At 52.7% G+C, this 23087-nt stretch overlaps 2 protein-coding genes across 2 annotated transcripts in view; both read left to right on the top strand.

The window, feature by feature from the left end:
* Window positions 1–9857, top strand: part of Sin3b (SIN3 transcription regulator family member B) — a 32405-nt gene extending 22548 nt beyond the window's left edge. Inside the window, exons 12-19 of the mRNA XM_087901064.1 lie at window positions 178–361; window positions 2312–2852; window positions 3009–3178; window positions 5760–5933; window positions 6140–6232; window positions 8247–8341; window positions 8614–8818; window positions 8937–9857. Coding sequence (XP_087757190.1) covers window positions 178–361; window positions 2312–2852; window positions 3009–3178; window positions 5760–5933; window positions 6140–6232; window positions 8247–8341; window positions 8614–8818; window positions 8937–9167 — 1693 coding nt within the window. The 3' untranslated portion in view covers window positions 9168–9857. The remainder of the gene's footprint in view (window positions 1–177; window positions 362–2311; window positions 2853–3008; window positions 3179–5759; window positions 5934–6139; window positions 6233–8246; window positions 8342–8613; window positions 8819–8936) is intronic.
* Window positions 9858–15455: 5598 nt separating this feature from the next.
* F2rl3 (F2R like thrombin or trypsin receptor 3) lies at window positions 15456–17864 on the top strand. Its single transcript, XM_087900877.1, has 2 exons — window positions 15456–15875; window positions 16073–17864. Exons 1-2 carry the CDS (start codon window positions 15770–15772, stop codon window positions 17149–17151), a joined length of 1185 nt encoding a protein of 394 aa, XP_087757003.1. The 5' UTR covers window positions 15456–15769; the 3' UTR covers window positions 17152–17864.
* The last annotated feature ends 5223 nt before the right edge of the window (window positions 17865–23087 follow it).

Genomic DNA, 23087 nt, shown 5'->3' with positions numbered 1-23087 from the left:
GTTTTTTTGATTTGTTTTGTTTTGAGACAGGGTTGGTTTTTCTGGGTAATAGCTCTGGCTGTCCTGAAACTTGCTCTATAGACCAGGCTGACCTAGAACTCACAAGATCCATTTGCCTGTGCCTCCCAAGTGCTGGGATTAAAGGTGTGTATCAACACTGAGCTCCACTTCCCACAGGCTGAAGGCCAAGGAGGAGGAGTGGCGGGAGGCCCAGCAGGGCTTCAACAAAATCTGGCGTGAGCAGTATGAGAAGGCGTACCTCAAGTCCCTGGACCACCAGGCTGTGAACTTCAAGCAGAATGACACCAAGGCTCTGCGTTCCAAGAGCCTGCTCAATGAGATTGAAAGCGTCTATGACGAGGTGAGGCGCCTGGGCAGAGACCTCACCCCTGGCCTGCAGAGCCCTTGCCTTGCAGTGGGGACTGGGGTGTTAAAGGCTGCTGCCTGCTGGACTTTGCCCTGGGCTTCTCTGCTGTGCAGATGGATTTTTTGATTTGTATGAGAGTGAATGTGAGTACAGGTGTCCTTGGGGGCCAGAGGCTTATTCTCCTTTTAGAACTGGAGTTCTAGCTGACCGTGGGCCACCTGTAGCCCAGCTCAGGTCCTCCGCAGGAAGATCAAGCACTCTTTGCTCCAGCCTCCATAGTGTGATCTTTGAGGGCAGATGTGGTGGCTTGGGGTAGAGCACTTACCTAATTTGAGGCAACCACATGGGGAAAAAGATTGTTGAGGGGTCCATATATTAGTAAACCAGACTCTGTCCCTGTGATAAGCATTTGAGAGAAAGCATCAACAAGACGAAGGTTGGTGTTGGCTCATAGTCTGGGACGCCTCAGCTTGTCTGCCTAGCTCCTCTGATTTAGACCGCTCACAAGTTGGCAGCATCATCGTAAAGGGAGAGGAGCATTGGCAAGACACCCTCGAGGTGTCACCCGGTACCCACCATCCCCACTCAGGCTCCACCTGCCCCACTTCCCAATAGTACTGATTAGGAAGCCATCATTAGGTCAGCTGTCCATGAGCCTCATGGGCCATTCGCCTCACAGTTGGCTCTGCCAACTGTGGGACCAGGGCATCCAGACTCCAGCACTGTCCTAATGCTTCCTGTTGCTGCGGTGAACACCATGACCACAGGCAACCTGGGGAGAAAAGGGTTTATTTAGCCTTCAGGACCATCGTCGGGGCAGTTGGAACAGGAACTCTAGGTAGAGAAACACTGTTTACTAGCATGCTCCCCGTGCCTTGCTCAGCCTGCTTTCTGTCCGCCCACATACCTGATGGGCTGGGCCAGTCTGGTGCCCACAGTCGCCCGCCTCGTCCAGTTTCCTCTTCCTAAGTGACTCTCACCCGTGTCAAGGTGACAAAGCAACAACAATAAAGAACAAAGGGAGCAAAGTGCTGCCACATACACAAAACAGGGAAAGGAGGCCCAGGGTGTGTGAGGCGCTCTGGTGGGTGGGGCATTGGGCCCACCTGGACTCTGGCCATGAGTGTCTGAGGTGCTGAGTTGAGGTCTGGTGAGACCTGTGCTGGTAAACTGGGTCCTGCCTCAGATGGCACTTGAAGGACCCCCAGAGCTTCACCATGCACTAACAAGTGAGAGCTGAGGTGACACCCAGGCCACTCCTAAAAACTCCCTGTCTAAGGAGAGTGTCCTCAGAACTCAGATATGTCTGCCTCTCCATGCAGTGCCTGGAGTTGGTGCCCCTCAGAGGGTGGCTACTTACAGAGGTGGCACCTGGGTGGGAAGGGGCAAGTAGTGGTCACCTTTGGGTTTGGGAAGGTCATTATCCAGAACAGCACTACAAGGCGATACAGTGAGCAGCCAGCACGCTCAAAGGCTGAGGGCTCAGCAGGAGGGAGCGTGCTCATAGTAGACTAACAGAGGACTGAGGTCTCAAAAGGCCTGGGGCAGGTGCCCATGCTTTTGTTGCCAGAGGAGCAGGACAGGTACAAGCTTTTTTCATGGTGGTGGGTGATAGGCAGGGATATGGGGGAGGTCTGCTAAGTGCAGTTCCAGCCCTGTGGAATGGAGCTGAGTTTTTGAGTGACAGATGGTGAGGGCCCCTGGTACACTCTTGGCCTCCCCCAGGGGAGACCTCACCCATGGGAAGCCCAGAACAGTGGCTCTGTCGTCTCATTGCAGTCCTCGAACCTGTGAGAGAAGAGGAAGGGTGGGCGAATGGCCCCCCACTACTCGGGATGTGTACCCTACTTGCCAAGATCGCTCATGCTTTCTGAGGAGGCTGTTGGGCTGGAGATGGGGCGTGGGTGATTGGCATGCCGTGCCCACTATCTGCCACCCTTGCAGCACCAGGAGCAGCACTCAGAGGGCCGCAGTGCACCATCCAGTGAGCCACACCTCATCTTTGTGTACGAGGACCGGCAGATCCTGGAGGACGCGGCTGCGCTCATCAGCTACTATGTGAAACGGCAGCCAGCCATCCAGAAGGAGGACCAGGGCACCATCCGCCAGCTGCTTCATCGTTTTCTGCCCAGCTTGTTCTTCTCGCAGCAGCGCCCTGGCGCCTCCGACGACTCTGCGGATGAGCGCGAGCGCGATGGGGAGCCCGAACGCAGGCGGCCAGCCGATGAGAAGCCCCCAGTGGACACGCCACCCGAGCCGCCCAAGGCCCTGGACGACGTGTACAGCCTGTTCTTTGCCAACAACAACTGGTACTTCTTCCTGCGGCTGCACCAGACGCTGTGCGCACGCCTGCTCAAGATCTACCGGCAAGCGCAGAAGCAGCTGCTGGAGCATCGGCGCGAGCAGGAGCGGGAGCAGCTGCTGTGTGAAGGTCGCCGCGAGAAGGCCGCTGACCCTGCCATGGAACTGCGCCTGAAGCAGCCCAGTGAGCATCAGGGCCCAGGCGCTGGGCCAGCCTCTGCCCCTTTAGGCCTCCTTGGTGGAGGGTGGTGGAGGATCCAGGGCCCTACCACGCTGGAGAGTCCCTAGAGAGTCTGGGCTGCCCTTGCAGGTGAGTGAAGTCGCCGACCCCTCCCTCTAGGTGAGGTGGAGCTGGAGGAGTACTACCCAGCCTTCCTGGACATGGTGCGGAGCCTGCTGGAGGGGAGCATCGACCCCACTCAGTATGAGGACACTCTCCGCGAGATGTTCACCATTCATGCCTACATCGGCTTCACCATGGATAAGCTGGTGCAAAACATTGCTCGCCAGGTGAGGCTACCTGGCCCAGGGCAGGGCAGGCTGGGGAGCTCTCTTTTTCCCACCCTCTGTACTTGTCACCTTGGGAATTGTTCTCAACACCTGGTCACATGGCAAGTCTTCCCTTTTGTTTCAGTGAGATGAAGTTCACGCACCAGAATTAATCATTTCATAACGTTTAGCACTGTTAAATGTTTCTAAGGATAATAAGCCCCTACACCCCAGCTGTTCCAACATCCAAAATGAGAGCCCCAACACAAAGCTGTACCCTCTGGGGAAGAGCGTGCCTCTTGTGAGTTGAGTCAGTACTGGAAGTGCTTCCTTCCAGTATTTCTTCATTTTACATGTGTGTGTCTGGTCTGGACACACAAGAGCCATGGTGTGTGTGTGTCGTAAGACGGCTTGCAGGGCTTGGTTCTCTCCTTCCACTGTGGGGGTCTGGGGGTTGAACTCAGCTCAGGTCATCAGCCTTGGCTGCAGATGCCTTTACCCACATCTCACTGGCCCCAAGAACTTTTTTTGTTTTTCCTTTTTGGTGCTGGGCATGGAAACCAGGGCTTCGTGTGTGGTAGGCAAGTACTGCCCACTGTGCCAAGCCCTGCCCCCAGGGACTTGAGAGGTAAAGCAGACAAAGCTCCAGATCTCCAGGGACCACCCAATGGGTTTCCGTGAGCAAAACTTCCCCACCCTGATTCTGCACAGAGGTTTCAAACCATGTGGAAGTGTCGCCCTAGCAGTGACCTCTGGCCTTCAGACTGACCCGCTGTAGTGTCTCTCTGGGCTTGAGTGTCTGAGTCACCTCTGCAATGGGCTCTGACCTGGTATGCGGCAATGGTGCCCCCTAGTGGTGAGCGAGGCCACACGCTGTCCCCACCTCTGGTTGCTAGACCCACGTTAGCTAAGCTCATGTTGCACTTCCCCAGTGGCTTGTGGTCTGACCTCCTGTGACCACTCGGGACTCTTTAGATGTCCTGTCCTTTTGGGAAGCCAGAGAGCCTGTCTTGCACCCACCCATGTTGCTCTCCAGCCCACCCTACCCCACCACATCACAGCCAGCAACTGTCACGGTCCCTCTATCCCCTCTCTTTAAGCACCTTTTCCTTTCCTGTGTGTTCCAGGAGTGAGTCTTCCTGTCCCTGTTCACAGCAGTGAGTTATGGGGAAACATAGCTTCAGGGTCGCAATACACAGTGTCAGGGCAGCAAGGTGGGGGACAGTAAGGGACCATAGCCCCTGGAACAGCAGCCTTATTCTTGGCACTAGATGATTGGACCAGATCAGGCCCTTTGTTAAAGCTTCTCCTAGGACTGAGGAGGTGACCACCGATTAGAGCACTTGCTGTGTGCAAACATGAAGACCTAGGTTCAGTCGTAGCACCCTGTAAGAAGCGGGGAGTGGCAGCGATGCTCCTTGTCTTAGGATTTTACTATGCTGTGGTGAAACATCAAGACCAGAACAAGCTGAGGAGAAAAGGGTCAGGTTTCAGCTTAGAGTTCCATGTAACAGTTCATCAAAAGCGGTGAGGGCAGGAACTCAAACAAGGCGGGAGCTGATGCAGAGGCCATGGAGGATGCTGCTTCCCCTAGCTTACTCAGCCTGCTTTCTTAAGGAACCCAGGACCACCAGCCCAGGAGTGGAACCACCTACAATAGGCTGGGCCCTTCCCATCAGTTGTATTAGGAAAACACCCCCAAACTGACCCGAAACCTGTTCTTACAGAGGCATTTTCTCAGCTGAGGCTCCCTCCTCTCAGGTGACTCCAGCTTGTGTCAGGTTGACATAGGACTACTGAGCACACTTGTGTACCCCACGCTGTGGAGGACAGAACAGGAGGATGGCTGGAGCTTGCTGGACATAGGGATGACTCCAGGTCCAGTAGGAGAATCCATCTCAAGGCAGTAAGACAGAGAGTGATAGAGGAGGACACGGCTGTCACCCACTCCTCTCCACTGGCCTGTACGAATGAACAAGTGTAAATGCACACACGTGCACACACACACACACACACCTTCTCAGACGGTAGAAACTGTTTTAAGAGGGAAATAATGAAATTGAGTAAGGAGGATGAGTGCTATCTGTGGCTGTCAAACCCCTGTAGTGGCTGGCCAAGGGCTACCATGCTGGCACTGTGCCTACCTTGTCTGCAGCATTTCTGTTCCTTCTGTCTTGTTCTTGTGGAGATGGTGGGTGGGTAGGATCTGGACCATCATCCCTGTGGTGCCAAGTAGCACCTAAGACCTGCTGACCTGGCCCGACCTTTCTTTGTATTATGTTCTTCATAAAAATGGGTAAAAGGACTGTTTTTCCCCACACATCTGGGAGGAAGGTTTAGATGAGGCACTGCTTTCTCCTTCAGTTTGCTACTCTGGTCTAGTCTGGTTTAGTCTGCTCTGGTCTAACTTGGTCTGGTCTGGTCTACCTACCAAAAAAAAACAAAAAAAGATTGTTATTTGTTCCAGGTGATTTAGTCTTCACCCCTCCCAACCCCCAGTCACAGACTTGTTTCCTGGGGTGTGTGGCTGTGGCCAGTGTCTCCAGGGATGGTGGGCGGGCTGCAGGAGGTGGCAGTTGTGGCCTTGCTCTCTCCCTGCCAGCTTCACCACCTGGTGAGCGACGACGTGTGTCTGAAGGTGGTGGAGCTGTACCTGAATGAGCAGCAGCGAGGGGCAGCAGGCGGGAACCTGTCCTCCCGCTGTGTCCGTGCTGCCCGGGAGACAAGCTACCAGTGGAAGGCAGAGCGCTGCATGGCCGACGAGAACTGCTTCAAGGTGAGAGGCTGTGCGGTGGTCTGGGGCGAAAGGCCAGGCTCCTGGGAGAGGACTGGACACTGAGAAGGATCCAGGGGCACTGTCACCACACTTGTGGACCAGAAATGGTGGTAGCACCTGCTGGGTCCCTCCTACAGGACAGTGCCAGGACCGTGAAGGGTGTTAGGGGCGGGTGATGACCGCTCAGGCTATGGCCACCTCCCCAGGTAATGTTCCTGCAGCGCAGAGGACAGGTGATCATGACCATAGAGCTCCTGGACACTGAGGAGGCGCAAGCAGAGGACCCTGTAGAGGTGCAGGTGAGTCTGCCCTGCAGCCTTCCTCCTGCCTACACTCACACCACAGATCACAGTCCTGGCCACATCTCCCACTCTGCTTACAGTTAAAAATACACCCATGTAAGCCCCAAAGCCATCACTGAGGACCCTTCCACTGTCCTCCTGCTACCTTCCAGGGTCCCTGTGTGCCTGTCACTCAGTGTGAACACTCACTTCCTGAGCGCACACAAGTGCCCACAGGCCAAGACATTGCAAGAGTAGAGCCATACCCTCTTGTCCTGGATGACTGGGGTCCCAACCCTTAGAAGCGCTAGGAGGCCCCTCGTGATCTCTGCCACTTTTGAGGACTCCAGTTGCCCTAGCCAGGTAATGGTGCACACTTTTAACCCCAGCAGAGGCAGGGAATCTGTGAGTTCAAGGCCAGCCTGATCTACAGCGAGCTCCTGGTGCTGTAGTTTGGTGGTAGACGCTTGCCTGGCATGGGCCAGGCCCCTGGGTTCCAACCTCGGTGCTGCAAAACAGAATATAAAAATGAAGACTGCCACTGTCTACAACCTCACTTTGATTGTATGTGGAAAGGACCTTTCTTGCAAATGAGGTCACACCTAAGTCCCAAGATTCTAGAGGACCAGAGCCAGAGAGATGTATATGTGTGTGCGCGTACACGCGCGCACACACACACACACACACACACACACACACACACCAGACCTCCCTCCACTCTTCCTCTTAGCCAGACAGTCTCTAGACAGAGGTGAAATGTTAGGACCCTGGTAGCCACATCTTCCTGTCCTTGGCTGAACTGGCTAAGCACAGGGAGGGAGGAGGGAGCACAGGCTAGACCTGAAGGCACATACCCATACCTCCTTGAAAACCAGGCTATCCCTGTTGCCTGCTGCAGTCAAAAGCCTCCTTCCCCACAGCCTCTATTCCCCAGCAGTTCCCCGCCTCACACATACATGTAACATGAGGGGGGGCCGGCTTGTTTGTGTTTTCTGTCCTGCCCGGCCCCCCAGCTGTTTAGTCCCAGAGAAAATCAACCACAGAGAACTCTGTAAGTTATAATGCTGACTGGCCCTTTAGGTCAGGCTACTTATTAGCTAACTCTCTCGTCTTGATTAACCCATTTTTCTGATCTATGTTAGCCATGTGGTTCAGTACCTTTTTCAGTGGGGCAGCTTACATCCTGCTGCTTCGGTGGTCTGGGCAGGAGAGGGAGGAATCAACTTCCTCCTCCCCAGAATTCTCCTGCTCTCCTTGCATCATTTTCACTTCCTGTCTGGTTTTCCCGTCTGGTTTTCCTGTCTGATTACACCTCCTGCCTGGCCAGTCAGCGTTTTATTTAAAACATGATTGACAGAATACAGACAATTCTCCCGGACCACATACAGGCTCCCCATGCAGGCAACACTCTAAGGCAAGAGACATCCATACACCCCCTGCCCTTTTCCTTTCCCACACCATGGGGTCTGTCTGGAGACTCCCGGTTGGCTTTCTGTTGCTGTGATAAACATCAGGACCCAAAGCAGCTTGGGGAGGAGAGAGGGATGTTTGCATTAACATTTCCACAGCACAGTCAGCTCATCTAGGCAAAGAGGCAGGAGCTTACTAGCTTGCAACTTAGGCCCACAGTGTACTGGGCCCACAGACGTGTCCACACGCTAATCTGATGGAGGCAATTCTTCAATTGAGGGTCCCTCTTCCTTGGAGACTCTAGGCAAGGGCTTCACTTCTGAGCCACACCCCTTCCATTTTATACCCTGCTGCCCTGCACTGTCCTCTTTGGCTCCAGCCCTGTCCTAGGTGAGGACACCGTGGGACAGCTGCCTAGACTTCCCAATGGAGCAGGCCTGCAGGTCCTGGGCTCTGGTGTTTTTTAACAGCAGAGCCCTAGCTGCAAGCGTCAGCCCCTCAGCTGTGTCTGCCTCCTTATGTTTTGGGGCTGGGGTACAAACTCTTAGGATTTGGTATCTAGGATGAGAGGTGGGCCACCTTATCCCAGGGGACTCATAAGGTGTGTTTGTCCCATGCCCAGCACCTGGCTCGCTATGTGGAGCAGTACGTGGGGACTGAGGGTGCATCCAACTCGCCCACCGAGGGCTTCCTGCTGAAGCCCGTGTTCCTGCAGAGGTGAGTACAGGGCCCCACGTGTGCCACCTACCAGTGCCTGGTGTGCAGTGAGATATGGCATGGACCGGAGATGCGGGAGGTGTAGGGAGTAATCTTGGGCCGGCAGGAGGCTACCCCACCCCCAGGGAGCAAAAGGGGCAGCCATCAGCCTTGCTGAGAGAAGCTTCTGGAAATGGAGAGTAGGGGAACAAGCTAACACGCATGCTAGGCAGTCACCATCGCCTGGTCCTCCGGTGCCCGCAAGTCCCCTCCCCGAAGTCCTGTCCCCACAGGAACCTAAAGAAATTTCGGCGCTGGCAGTGTGAGCAGGTGCGTGCCCTGCGTGGTGAGGCCAAGAGCTCGTGGAAGCGGCTAATGGGCGTGGAGAGCGCTTGCGATGTGGACTGCCGCTTCCGCCTGGGCACACACAAGATGGTGTTCATCGTCAACTCTGAGGACTACATGTACCGCCGCGGGACGCTGTGCCGTGCCAAACAGGTGCTACATCCACACCCACCCACCTGAGCCCTTGACCCCCACACTCTGAGCCCATGAACCTCATATCTGGGGCCCACCCTGCACCCCAGCCCCAGAAATTCACACACAGTACTCTCAGTTGCAGCCCCTAGTGCTGTTGCGCCACCACCGTCACTTCGAGGAGTGGCACGGCCGCTGGCTGGAGGACAATGTGACTGTGGCTGCTGCAGGGCTGGTGCAGGACTGGCTGATGGGTGAGGAGGAGGAGGATATGGTGCCCTGCAAGACGCTCTGCGAGACTGCGCACGTGCACGGGCTGCCTGTGACCCGCTACCGCGTGCAGTACAGCCGTCGCCCTGCGTCACCGTGAGCAGCTGGACCCCACCCCCACCCCACGTTTCATGCTCCAACATGGCCGTAGTCACTTTGGGCCCGAGGTCTCAGCTTGACCTCAAGCAAGCAGGAGCTGTATGTAGCTCTTGCAGTACAGACCAGACCCTGGGCAACGGCAGGGGTCCCGCATGGGCAGCCCCTCCTGCAGAATTCTAGATGCTATGCACAAGTATTTATTCCTTCCTGCGCTCGTAGTGGTTGTGACTTTCGCAGCAGCAGCTCCCCTGGCTTCCCACGGGTGAGACCTCCTTGTGGACCCGCAAACCTCCCGCTGTCCGCAGGCTCACATCGCTGTGCCAAACCCAAGGTTCCAGAGAACACCTGTTCTCCATGTTTCCTGAACCGGTTTTTGACCCCGGGCCTGGGCACTCGGGAGCAGATGTGCCTACCCAGGCCCAACTGCGTGCCTCACAAGGGATCCACAGGCACCTTGAGCACATCCTAGTTTCCTGAGAAGGGCATTGCTCATGGGGACCCCGAGCCTCCAGGCCCTTCTGGGCCTATATTCCCCAGCAAGGAGGCCAGGCACCTTCGCATGCTTCTGGGGAACCACTCCTTAACATTTCTGAGGATTTTATGTTCCGGCCTTGACCTCCCTTCGCAGCTGTTTTGAATGTAGTTTTCTTTTTCTATTTATTTGCACATTAAAGTTAAATATTAACGCCAAGCCTCAGAGTCCGCCCGTCATTTCCTACAAGAGTACTGGCCAGGTCTTGCCTATGGTTGAGTCTCAAGTGGTGTTAGCAGCTACTCCAGAGACCTTACCCAGAAGAGCAGAAACTTCCTGAAATGACAGCAGCTCCCCTAACCTAGGACTGCTTTCCAGAATATTCTTTCCCACTTATCTTTTCACATCCAGTAGAGGCACCTCCTTCCCACACCTGGGTTGTGCTTGTATAAACCATTTTGGGAGTGTGGCTGCCACAGTGACTAAAGGCACTGACGACCAGAGTCCCATTCCCAGACCCCAAGGAGAGAACCAAGTCACACACACCAAACTACTTTAAACTGTAACAAGTTTATTTTTAAAAATTGTGCTGGTTACTGGGACAGTGGTGAAGCACAGAGACCATTAATCCAGTAGAGGTAGAAGCAGGCAGGTTTCTGAGTTGAAGGCCAGCCAGGACTGCAGAGTGAGAAAAGAAAAGAAACCCAACAAATTCATATTAAGGGTCTAGAGCGATGGTTCAATGTAAGCGCACTGGCTTCTCTTCCAGAGGACCCAGGTTTGATTCCCAGGACCCACACGGAGACTCAAACCCATTTACCTTCAGTTTCAGGGGATTCTCTTCAGTTTGCACCAGCACCAAGCAATCGAGGCCCGCATACGTACGTACTATGTGATGTGTGGTCTTGACAGGTGTCAGGCAACGACGCCTACATACATGCTGTGTAGTGTGTGTGTGGTGTTAACAGTGGGCCAGAAAGATGGCTCAGCAGCTAAAGGTGTTTGCACCAAGGCTGAACCAGTATCTGGGACCCACATTGTGGAATGAGACCCAACAGACTCCCTCAAATCCGTACTCCAGTGGATCACACACACCCCAACACAACACAGCGTAAGGTCAAGGTCATCCTGGACGACAACCGAGCAGGAGTCCAGTCTAAGCTATGAGGAGAAATAACATGTCCTACTGTCATGATCTTTTCTCTTCAGAATGCTCCCAACTTGTAGACAATCTCTAGACTCATCAACTGGTACCCACTGCCCTACTCTCCATCTTTATTGGTGACCTCATTATGTATGAAATCCCACACTCTGCCTGTCTGTGATGGGCTTAGTTTATTCAACAGGAAGACTTCAGTGTCCATTTATGTGGTGGTTGTGCCCCCATGTCCTTCCTTATTTAGGGCTGGATCCCAGAGCCTTCCTGTACCCAACTTGTCATAGTAGTCCTCACAGGAAACCCTGCATCCTTCCCTTGCATGTTACAATGCTGTTCCTGTGGAGGATCTGTTGATGGGCACCCCACCACATCTGGTCCTTCCCCACTCCCCACAAACATCCTGCACCAGGCACCTTCATGTCTGGGGGCAGCTCTGACCTCAATTCAGACATGTCTGCCTTGAGTGGAAATGAGTCACAATTTCTACATATAATTACCAGACCTCCTTGCCGTGGTTGTTCCTGAGAAGCCTGGATCCTTCATGCATTCCAGGCCTCAGTTTCCCCTCCTAGTGCAGGGACTAATCCTGAGGACCTGGCTGTTCACCCACATCCCACTAGATCAGGGCCTGTGAGGTAGGAGATGACCATGCTGATCTCCTCCCTTTCCCCAGCTGATTTCACGTTTCCAGGCTTTGGCCACTGTGTACTAGGTTCTGCTGTTCCCAGAATCCAGCACACATTCTGAGGCTAACCCTGCTCCAGGACAGGACTTGTGGAGGGGTTCTTCTAGGCAGCCTATTTTTCTTTTTCTTTTTCTTTCCTTTTTTTTTTTTTTTTTTTTTTGTAAGCATTCTGGACATAAAGCTAGAGTATTCAGCTTGTGACATGGCCTTTAGCTATATCCCCTCAGACCTCAGTTTCTCCTTCTGATTTTCTCTTCTCCCCACCTCTTACCAGAAAGTTTGTCTGTGTGCGCATTGAGGCTAGAGGTCTAAGTCACGTGTCTAATGTATCTTCCTTTAGCTCTCTCCACCTTAGTTTTGAGACATGGTCTCTCATTGAACCCGCAGCTCAGTGAGCAGTGAACCTCCAGACTTCTACAGTGTCTACTCACTGGCTGGGCATTATAGATGTGGACGTGAACTTCCAGACTACAGTGTCCACTCACTGGCTGGGCATCACAGATGTGGGTAGTGAACCTCCAGACTACAGTGTCCACTCACTGGCTGGGCATCACAGATGTGGGTAGTGAACCTCCAGACTACAGTGTCCACTCACTGGCTGGGCATTACAGATGTGAGCAGTGAACCTCCAGACTCCTCCAGTGTGGTGTAGGAGGGTCTTCTTTCTATGTTGCTTTCATTGGTCAAATAAAGAAACTACCTTGACTTTTTGATAAGGCAGAAGCTTAGGGAGGTGGAGTAGACCAAACAGAATGCTGGGAGAAAGAAAGCAGAGTCAAGCAGGTGCCATGGCTCTCCTCTCTGAGATGGACACTGGTTAGACTCATGCCAGTAAGCCACAGTCATGTGGCGATACCGGTTATTAGAAATGGGTTAAACTAATATGTGAGAGTTAGTCAGTAAGGGGCTGGAGATAATGGGCTAGGCAGTGTTTAAATGAATACAGTTTCCATGTAATTATTTCTGGTGTAAACTAGCCAGGCACCAGGCATGCAGCCCGCTGCTCCTTTTACAACAGAGTGGCGCCCAACGTGGTAACCAAATCCACTTAAAAACCTGAGAGGGCTTAAAAAAGAGAGAGAGAGTTTAACACAGCTTTTTGCTATTTTCTGGTGGGATGCCACAAAGAAATTTTCCTGACTCAGCAACAGGAAAAAAGTGGCAGTTTTAAAATGACGGCTTTCTGGGCTATGCCGCCAGTGCGACCTCTGGCTCCTGTGGGAGACAGAGCATTTGAATGTGGTTTTGTGAGTAAAGTGCTATGGCTTGCTTGATGGCAATGTGGACTCGCTGCTGTGTGCCTGGAACTGTGTGTGGCTCAGGGGCACCAAATGGCTGAGGCAAGGGTGGCTCTGCCATGCTGAACTGTGCTGATCTCAGGCAGGAACTATCATAATTATCATAATAACAGCGCAGTTAAGATTTAGAATGGGCAGTAAACAGTCGGTACCATATTACCTCTATATGGCACAACTTAAGTTTTTAAGAAATGCTTAGCATTTTAAGAAGTGCTCCTGGACAGTAAAGAATTACAGATTCACAATAGGACAGATTCAGACATAAAAGACCTCTAAATGGGTCATAGTGTTAGACATACGTAGGCTTGGGAGAGAGGAGAAAAAGAATATAGAGAATAAAGTTAATGCCTTAAAAGAAGGGTAAAGTCTTTAAAGAGACAGAGTACAGATAGTAATAGATTAAAAGAAATAAAGAAAAATAAGCCACGTAAAAATGGAAAATTCACAGAGAGCCTGGATTCTGTGTATTATTGTGTTTTCTCTAAATTTTTTGACTGTGAAGGAGCTAAATACAGAGAGACATTTCATTATATGGACTGCCAAGCTAAACCAGAATGGATATCATAAGGGTATTATGACTTCAGAATTTGGGTCTAAGGATATGATGCTTTAGAAAAGAGGTTCTTCTTTTGTTTTCACAGAGGATGAGACCTTGTGGACTGCTTCTATTCCAATATGGTATGATAGATCACGCCCTCCTGGAAGGTTGCTGTGAACACTCTCAAAAAATTACTTCACTCAACTGCTGACTGAGAAGAACCTGGAACACAAGATGTTCCATGAAAGACCTAATTAACAACGCCCCATACAGCAGGAAGAAGTTTGGAGAGAAATAACTATGTCCATATTCCCAGATATTGTTTATAAATGTTCTTTTACATTTAAAAGGGGATATGATATAGATATGATAAATCTTGATTTATTGATGATAAAAGATAAAATAGATCTAAATATTCTAATTGTAATTCTTGCTTGATAACTGTTTTGTTATATGTAATTTTACTATATTAAAGTTAAAGCCATTCCTTTTTGTTTAAACAGAAAAGGGGGAAATGGTGTAGGTGGGTCATCTGTCTATGTGTTGTTTTCATTGGTCAAATAAAGAAACTGCATTGGCTTTTTGATAGGGCATAAGCTTAGGTAGGCGGAGTAGACCAAACAGAATGCAGGGAGAAAGAAAGCAGAGTCAGGCAGACGCCATGGCTCTCCTCTCTGAGATGGACGCTGGTTAGACTCGTGCCGGTAAGCCACAGTCAAGTGGTGATACAGATTACTAGAAATGGGATGAATCAATATGTGAGAGTTAGCCAGTAAGGGGCTGGAGATAATGGGTCAGACAGGGTTTAAGTGAATACAGTTTCCGTGTAATTATTTCTGGTGTAAACTAGTCAGGCGCTGGGAACGCAGCCCGCCACTCCTTTTACAACACCAGTGTCCACTCACTGGCTGGGCATTACAGATGTGCTCTGCCATGCTCAGGAGTCACACATGGGCACTGGGGATTTGAACTCAGGTCCTATGCTTGCACAGCATCATCTTCGAAGGAACCCTCTCCCCACCATTCTTTGTGGACTGTTTCTCACCACATACTTCATGCTGCCCTGGAAATTGCAATCCTCCTGCCTCAGCCTGCAAGTGCTGGAGTGACAGGCATGCCCACCACCTCATGTGAGCAGCTGGTCTCCACAGACTATTGCCTGTGACAACTCCCCAGAGTGTCTAGGACACCAAGGCAATGCAGGGACCCTCTACAGAGACTTGGCTACCTCCCACACTAGTCATACCTGGAACTTTGAGGACAAGTGACCAGTACCTCAAAGGGTCTCCAGACCCTGCCTTACAGCTGGTATTCAGTGTCACATCTATGGAAGGGGACAGATCCCCTCAGCTTGACCCCAGAATCACATGGAGGCCTTATTTCTGCACCTCACTTTACTCCAGGTCAGGCAAGGATCTGGGGTAAAGGAGGCATCTATATGGCAGGGTGCCCCCCAAGAAGACTTGGGGTACTCTGGGAAGCAACAATTGTTGATGTAACCTTTAGGATGTTTTTTGTTGTTAATGCGTACAATTACTATATATATATTTATTTATTATATTTATTTATTTGTTTATTTGAAAAACGGTCTCACCATATAGCCCTGTCTGTCCTTGAACTCACTACATAGACCAAACTATCCTTAAATTCACAGAGATCCAGCTGCCTTGGCTTCCTGAAGTGCTGGGATTAAAGGTTAGCACCACCATTCATAGCCTGGTGTGTGTGTGTGTGTGTGTGTGTGTGTGTGTGTGTGTGTACAGATGCCGAAGTGCCACACAAGGCCAAAGTGCAGCACATGGGATTCCATTCTCTCCCTCCACCATGTGGGTCCTGCAGAGGGAACTCAGGTCATCAGGCTTTGTGGCAAGCACCTTCATCTATAGTGTCATCTTGCTAGCCCTTATTGCCTGCTCTGACAGAGCCAGGACACCTTGGGATGAGCCACTGTCCTTCCAGTCACAGACAGAAAGTAGGGGTTGGCTTCAAGAAGGGTTAAGAACCCCACATGGTGGTGACTTGGAGGAGGGCTGGACTGTCATCCAAACAGGAGCTGTGTGACTAGCCAGCAGGAAGTGGCCACTTGATCCACAGATGTTTCCTGGGCTGGATGGGGTGAACAGTGTTGTAGGGGTGGGGTGGTGGGAGTGGGGATGGGCTGAAGCCCAGGACCCTCTTTTCCATCCTTGGCCCCATTTTTTGTGAGGCATCTTGGAGAGACGGAGACCTGGGCAGGAGACCCAGATCTCTTAAGCGCACACAGGGACCTCCCATGCGCTCCAGGGTGAGCCAGCGGACCCCAGTGCTTATGCGGGGGTGGGAGCATTGCTCTAGAGTTATCTCCCTGGAAGTACAGTCTGTTCTCTGCCACGGCTCCGGAAGCCAAGGGTGGCTTTGACAAGGCAGGAAGCCCCAGGCTGCAGCCGAGAAGAGGAGTCTGACCCTGGCAGCATGTCCTGGCTGCTGCTGTGTCCACTGGTGCTGGGGCTCAGCCTGACACAGGGCACCCAGACCCCTAGCATCTATGATGATGGAGAAAGTACCGGGGGAGGCCATGGTGAGTGATTGTCCCTTGACGGGGTGGATCAGAAATGGAGCTACAGCTAGGCAGGCTTACAGCCTTAGGTTCCTAAGCCCTGAGCCTTTGGGACTGGATTGTATCCTTCCATTCACCAGCCCACGATGCCTGAGACTCACAAGATTCCCAAAGGCAGGGCAGGGCACGGGTTGACTGACATCCCCTCTCTCCCACAGAAGGCACTCTGAGTCCCACAGCTGGACTCAAGGAGTCGAAGTCCCCAGGCCAGCTTCACCCACGAGGCTTCCCAGGCAAGTTCTGTGACAACGACAGTGACACTCTGGAGCTTCCTGCCAGCTCCCAAGAGCTGCTGCTGGGGTGGGTCCCCACGAGGCTGGTGCCTGCCCTCTATGGGCTGGTGGTGGCTGTGGGGCTGCCGGCCAATGGACTGGCTCTGTGGGTGCTGGCCACACGGGTGCCCCGCCTGCCATCTACTGTCCTGCTCATGAACCTCGCCGTTGCGGACCTGCTGCTGGCCCTGGTGCTGCCACCACGCCTGGTCTACCACCTGCGTGGCCAGCACTGGCCCTCTGGGGAGGCTGCCTGCCGGATGGCCACAGCTGCCCTCTATGGCCATATGTACAGCTCAGTGTTGCTGCTGGCCGCAGTCAGCCTGGACCGGTACCTGGCCCTGGTGCATCCTCTGCGAGCTCGTGTGCTGCGTGGTCGGCGCCTGACCACGGGGCTTTGCTTGGTGGCCTGGCTCTCCGCAGCCACCCTGGCCCTGCCTCTCACTCTGCAGCGGCAGACCTTCCGGCTGGCCGGCTCTGATCACATGCTGTGCCATGATGCACTGCCCTTGGCTGAGCAGACCTCCCACTGGCGACCGACCTTCACCTGCCTGGCCGTCCTGGGCTGCTTTCTGCCACTGCTGGTTATGGGCCTGTGCTATGGGGCCACCCTGCGTGCACTGGCGGCCAGTGGCCAGCGCTACGGCCATGCACTCAGACTGACGGCCCTGGTACTGGCCTCAGCAGTGGCCTCTTTCACACCCAGCAACGTGCTGCTGGTGCTGCACTATTCAAACCCAAGTCCTGAGGCGTGGGGCGATCTCTACGGAGCCTATGTGCCCAGCCTGGCGCTCAGCACCCTCAACAGCTGCGTGGACCCTTTCATCTACTACTATGTGTCCCACGAGTTCAGGGACAAGGTACGGGCCATGTTGTGTCGCCAGCCGGAGACCAGCAGCTCCTCCCAGGCTTCCAGAGAGGCTGGACGCCGAGGGACTGCCATTTGTTCCTCTACACTTCTGTGACAGGTGGCTGAGGCGGGAAGGGGGCATTCAGGGTTGACTGGATCCCCTCTTAAACTACATCCCTTCTGAACCCTCAGGACATGACCTTATTTGGAAATGCAATTGGTGTGACCGTCATTAGTGGAGCTGAGGTCCACAGGAGAAGGGTGGTGGCCGATGCCCTTGTAGAAGAGGAGCCGTGGGCCCCAGTGCTGCACACCTGTCACCCTGGTACTAGGGGGATGGAGGGAAGAGGATTAGGAGCTCAGGGTTATCTTTGCCTACATAGTGAATTCAGAACTAGCCTGGGCTATGTAAAACTCTGTTCTTAAAAAAAAAAAAATACAGGGGCCAGGCAGTGATTGTGCATGCCTTTAATCCCAGCACTAAGGAGGCAGAGACAGGTGGATCTCTCTGAGTTTGAGGCCATTCTGGCCTATAAGAGCTAATTCCAAGACAGGCTACAAAGCTACAGAGAAACCCTGTCTCAAAAAACCAAAACCAAAACAAAAACAAAACAAAACAAGCCAGTAACAGAGCACAAGAATGTGTGACTACACAGGCAGACAAGAGAGATGAGGCCACAAATCAAGGGATGCTGAGGGTGGCTAAGGTCGCCGAAGACCAGAGGTGAGACAGTTTTTGCCTCAAAGCCTCAGAGGAACCCAGCCCGGGACACACTGATCTTGTCAAGGGGTCTCTCAGAACCGTGAGCTGATAAACTTCAAACCTTTGAGGTTTGTGAATGTGTCTTTATGGTGTGTGTGTAGGTGTATGTGTGTGTAGGCATGTGTGTGCAGGTGTGTATGTAGGCGCGTGTTTGTAGGTGTGTGTCTGTATGGTGTAGGTGTGTGTGTAGTTGTGTGTGTAGGCATGTGTGTGTGGGGGCATGTGTGTGTATAGGCATGTGTGTGCAGGTGTGTATGTGTGTGTAGGCATGTGTGTGTAGGTGTGTGCATGTGTAGGCGTGTGTGTGTAGGTGTGTGTGTGTGTAGGTGTGTGTCTGTACAGTGTAGGTGTGTGTATAGGTGTGTGTGTAGGCATGTGTGTGTAGGTATATGTGTAGGCATGTGTGTGTAGGTGTGTGTGTGTGTAGGTGTGTGTCTGTATGGTGTAGGTGTGTATGTAGGTGTGTGTGTGTAGGTGTGTATGGTGTAGGTGTGTGTGTGTAGAGGTGTATGTGTGTAGGGTGTGTGTGTGTAGGGTGTGTGTGTAGGGGTGTGTGTGTGTAGGGGTGTGTGTACATGAGCCTGTGGCTGCACTGGGGGGGGCAGAGGACGACGGGTGCGGGTGCCTTACTCAAGTTCTTCTCTACCTTTAAATTTTTAAAAAAATATTTTATGTTCATGTGGTGGAGACACACGTCTTTAATACCAGCAATTGGGAGACAGAGGCAGGCAGATCTTGGAGCACAAAAGGCCTGTGTGGTCTACAGAGTGAATTCTAGATCAGCCGGGACTACGCAGAGAAACCCTGTCTTGAAAAACCAAAACTAGTTATTTTACGTGTGCGTGTGTTCTACCTGCATATAAGTTTGTGCACTGTCTGTGCCTGGTTTCCACAAAGGTCGTAAGAGGGTCCCTTTGAACTGGAGTCACAGATGGTTGTGAGCTATCATGTGGGTTCTCAGCAAGAGCAACCGATGCTCAACTGCCAAGCCGTCTCCACAGCCTCCACCTTAATTTGTGAGACTGGTCTCTCGGTGGATCTGAAACTCGTTGCCTATGACAAGGCTGGCCCACCAGGAACTCCCAGAATCCACTGTCTCCGTGCACAGCTCCTGGCTTTTACGTGGGTTCTGGGGATCCAGACTCAGTCCCCATGCATGCACAGCAAGCGCAAACCCCTGAGCTATCTTGCCTGCTCTCTGTGCATACTCTTTAAAAACCACCCGGGTCATTCATCCATTCTGCTATGCTTATTCGAAGATGCTGCAAGGGGTGAATGAAGACTCCTTGGCCCATCTGGCTCCTCAGCTCTGCTCTTGGTGTCCCTGCACTTAACAAGGTCCCTCATGGGACCTAACTAACTAAGGACCTAACTAAGCCTGAGGACATGATTTTGGTCCCCTGGCCCCTATGGTAGGAGGGAACTCATTCCAAGTTTCCTCTGACCTTCACACATGTGCTGCAGCGTGCACACATATGACAGTCACCCGCGGCCTGGATTAGTGTCCTGTCCTCCCCCAGCCCATAGGTCAGTTGCAGGTGGAGCAATGGTGGCCACTGCTCTCAGGGGCCAGCCACCACGCCTCTAGGTCACCTGCAGCCAGGCTTTGTGTGCAAACAGGCTTGTGCCCTCGGGACTAGCCCTACATTCTGTTGTTGGCTGAGGGCTGAAGATCACACATGACTTCAAGAGTCAGCTTGTACCTACCAGTGGCCCCTGCAGCAGAGAGCACAGGACTTCCACGTGGCTGGAAGGTGTGGATTACACAGACTTCCCAGGCTGCAGCAGCTTTGGGCCTCGGCCTTTCAAGTGTGTGGGATCTCTGGAGGTCTGCATGTGACCCAGCCCATGGCATTAAGTTGGGGTGCACTCTGAGCAGGTTCTGCTGACCAACACAGAAAGTGTAGGCACTGACATCTGTGGGTTCAACATGGCATCTTGCCCTAGGACATCACTGCAGGTGGTGGAGTTGGGGGCTCATGGCCCCCACTCTGGAAAGACAGGAAATGGTACGGAGAATAGTCGCGAAGGAGGACAGTTAACTGGGCATGCCAATTTCAAACCTTTAGATTGAGAGCACCTGAAGTTTAGAGTCAGAACCTGCCCAGGCACTTGGAAGTTTTGAATAGGTGCCTTAAGGAGCTCCCGGGCCCATGGGGTCCCCACTGCAGACTGAAACATGAAAGTGCTGAGAAAGGAGACTGGCACAGATCTGCCCCCAAACCGGGCAACACCCCAACCCAGGAAACCCACCCCAAACTGCCCCAATCCCACTCAGGCCCAACCTCCACACCCCTCCCACCCTGCTCCTCCCGGCCTTGTCTTGAGACCTTGGCTGTTCCGCTTTGACCCCTGACTGATCTCAAGGGTAAATCTTTTCTGGAGTCAGAAGAGGTGCGTCCTGGTTATGCAACAACAGCGGGTTCCACAAACTCACCAGGACCTATGTGCCACCTACCTGCACATGGACCCTGAGCACAGACCTGGGGTGAAAGGGCTGTACACAGGACAGCAGTGAGGACCTTAAGGGACCAAGGGTGACAACTGGTAGGGTGGAGAGTGAGGAGCGAGGCAGAGAGCCTGAAGTTGGTAAATAAGTCCAGGACAGTGCTGAGGCACACACACCACTCTAGTGTCTACTACGTCCAGTGGGAGGCACTTCTTTCTCTTCGCTCACACCAGGAACCCCCAGCTTCCTGGTACCAGCCAGAGGAGTCCTTGAGGGAGAGAAGATTGACCTCTCCTGGTGCGAGCCCTCCAGGGTCACCTTGTATTTCTGGTGATGCTGGTCATTGGTCCTCACTTTGGGGACTGTTACCAGTTTAGTTTCAATTGTTATGATAAGCACAATGACCAAAGGCAACACCTAAGGAGGAGAGGGTTTATTTGGGTCACAGTCCATCATCAGGGGAGGTTGATGGAGGAACCTGGAAGCAGATAGTTGTTTGTCATCCGATGTGGGTGCTGGGAACTCCAGTCCTCTGCTAGAGCAGCAAGCCTTCTTAACCGTGGAGTCAGCTCTCCAACCTTTTTTTTGTGACAGTTTTTACCAGGTAAGCCCTGGATGGACTTGAACATCCTCCTGTCTCAGCCTTCAAAGATTTACAGGCATGGAGACTACACCTAGTTCCCACTGTGTAGGTGGAGAGCTGCCCCACACTGTCTAGGTCCAGATGCTGCCTCTAGAACATGCTTCCAACAATTGCCACCCCACTTTGTGCAGAGGCTATGTGGCCTAAGCCAATTGTTGCAGTTCTCGGAGCCAGTCCTGGAGAGACCAGGCCCAAAGGGGAGCAATCTCCCCTGTGGGAACAGACATGTCTTCTAAAACCCACCCTCTACCTCTCCCTGGGATTGAAAGTGTGCACCAACATGGCTGGGCCAGGATGCTGTGTATTTTAGTAAATTATAACAAGACAGACTGCGTGTTTGACTCAAATACAATGTATTTTTCCAGTCCTTGGGATTAAACAAAAGACCGTGTACATGCTAGGCAAGCCTACCCGAGCCTCGCCCCAGCCCCTCACTGGGGGATCCTAGGCAGGGACTCCATCCCTGAGCCACACCCCATTCCCCCTTTTTCATTAATTTATGTATGCATGTCTGTCCAGTGTGTGTGAGACAGCCCAAGTGTGAAGATCTGAGGACAGCTTGCAGGAGTCGGTTCTCTCCTTCCACGTGCACGTGGGTTCCAGGGATGAAACTTGGGGTAGGTATGGCAGCAATCAGCTTTACTTGGTGAGCAGGCTTGCTGGCCCTGCAGTGTCTTCAGAACTTCCTTGCGTGTGGGGACTCCCAGGGTGTTCAGTGACCACCCAAATCTGCCTAGCCTCTCCACTCATCGCGTCGCCTCCCCCCCCCCCCCGTTACATGTGTGGACAGTGGAGATGCCTGCGACCTCTGTGCCCCTCTAGCTGCACAGACAGCTGCTCTGTCAACCCGAGGCAGGGCTCCCCACAGAGCTCGAGGTCACAGAAACACTGATGGGGCTTGTCAGTTGAGCTTTGTAAAGACAATTAAGATGGGAATTTGGGGTTGTCACTATATTGGCTGCACTAAGCAACCAGCAAGCACTCCTCTGGGAGACCTGAGAGCAGCAAACATCTGTCCTTTGGAAACAGTCCGGACGCGATCAGGCTGTTAAGGCTGAGGCCACAGGGGAAGCGGTTGCAGGGAGGAGGGCTGATCATTGGCTACAGCAGCCTGGATGCTCAGAGGCTCCACGGGCTTCTTTGCAGCAGGAACCCACAAATCAGTCAAAAAGTGGGGGGACACCCAAGTCGTTAAGAAACACTCCTACCTCATACTGTGAAGAAAGGCCCCCCTCCCTGGCCTCAGGATGCTCCCCATGTGCTGGGATGACAAGGGCAAACCACTTTGAGCTGGGGACTGAACTCAAGCGTCTGTGCATACCAGGTAAGCACGCTGCCAACTGAGCTACATGCCTGCCCCATTTTTAACTTCTCAAGACAGTCTTATGTAGCCCAGGCTAGCCTCAAGCTTACCAGGAAGCTTAGGATGACCCAGAACTCCTTTTCATAAAACAGGGTCTTGCTGGGTGGCGGTGGTTCAGATCTTTTATCGTAGCCCTCAGGAGGCAGCGGCAGAGGCAGGTGGATGTCTGAGTCCAAAGCTAGCCAGGTTTATAAACTGAGTTCCAGGACAGCCAGGGCTACAGAGAGAAACTCCGTCTTGGAAAAAAAGCAAGGGTCTCACTGTGTAGTCCTAGCTAGACTGGAACTCACTCTGTACACTCGGCTGACAGAACTCAATGTTCTCCCTGCCTCTGTCACCTGAGTACTGAGATCAAAAGTGTGCGCCACAACTGCTGGCCCAGCCTGATTTTTTAACATTTTCTTTTATTGTGTGAGCCTGTGTGTAGAGTTCAGAGGTCAGCTTGTTGGAGTTAGGTCTTTCCCATGTGTCCAGAGATCAAACTCAGGTTCCAAGGCTTGGCAGCAGGCACCTTCACTACCTTTCCAGGCCCTGGTTGGATAGTAAAGTCCCAATGTACAAGCAGGATGGGGGAGGGGGTCAGGATAAAATAAAAGCTCAGAGTGGAAGGAGGCAGTTGGGCCTCTGGCATGTCTACTGGAAGGCTATTCTTGGGCCACACCCCCCTCTTTTCCTTGGCTCCTACAGTGTTGTATGAGGGGGCGGGGCCACGTCCCGCTACCCAATAGCTTAACCCCAGAAATAACCACACAGAAATTGTATTAATTAAATTAATGAGAGTTCACCAAGGCCAGTTGGACTGGGACTGAACGAGCACGTGATCCAACCAGATT

Source organism: Myodes glareolus, chromosome 23, assembly GCF_982192425.1.
Source record: "Myodes glareolus chromosome 23, mMyoGla1.1, whole genome shotgun sequence".
NCBI lineage: Eukaryota > Metazoa > Chordata > Mammalia > Rodentia > Cricetidae > Myodes > Myodes glareolus.
Note: the sequence above shows the minus strand (reverse complement) of the source record. Positions and strands in the feature narration are given on the sequence as shown.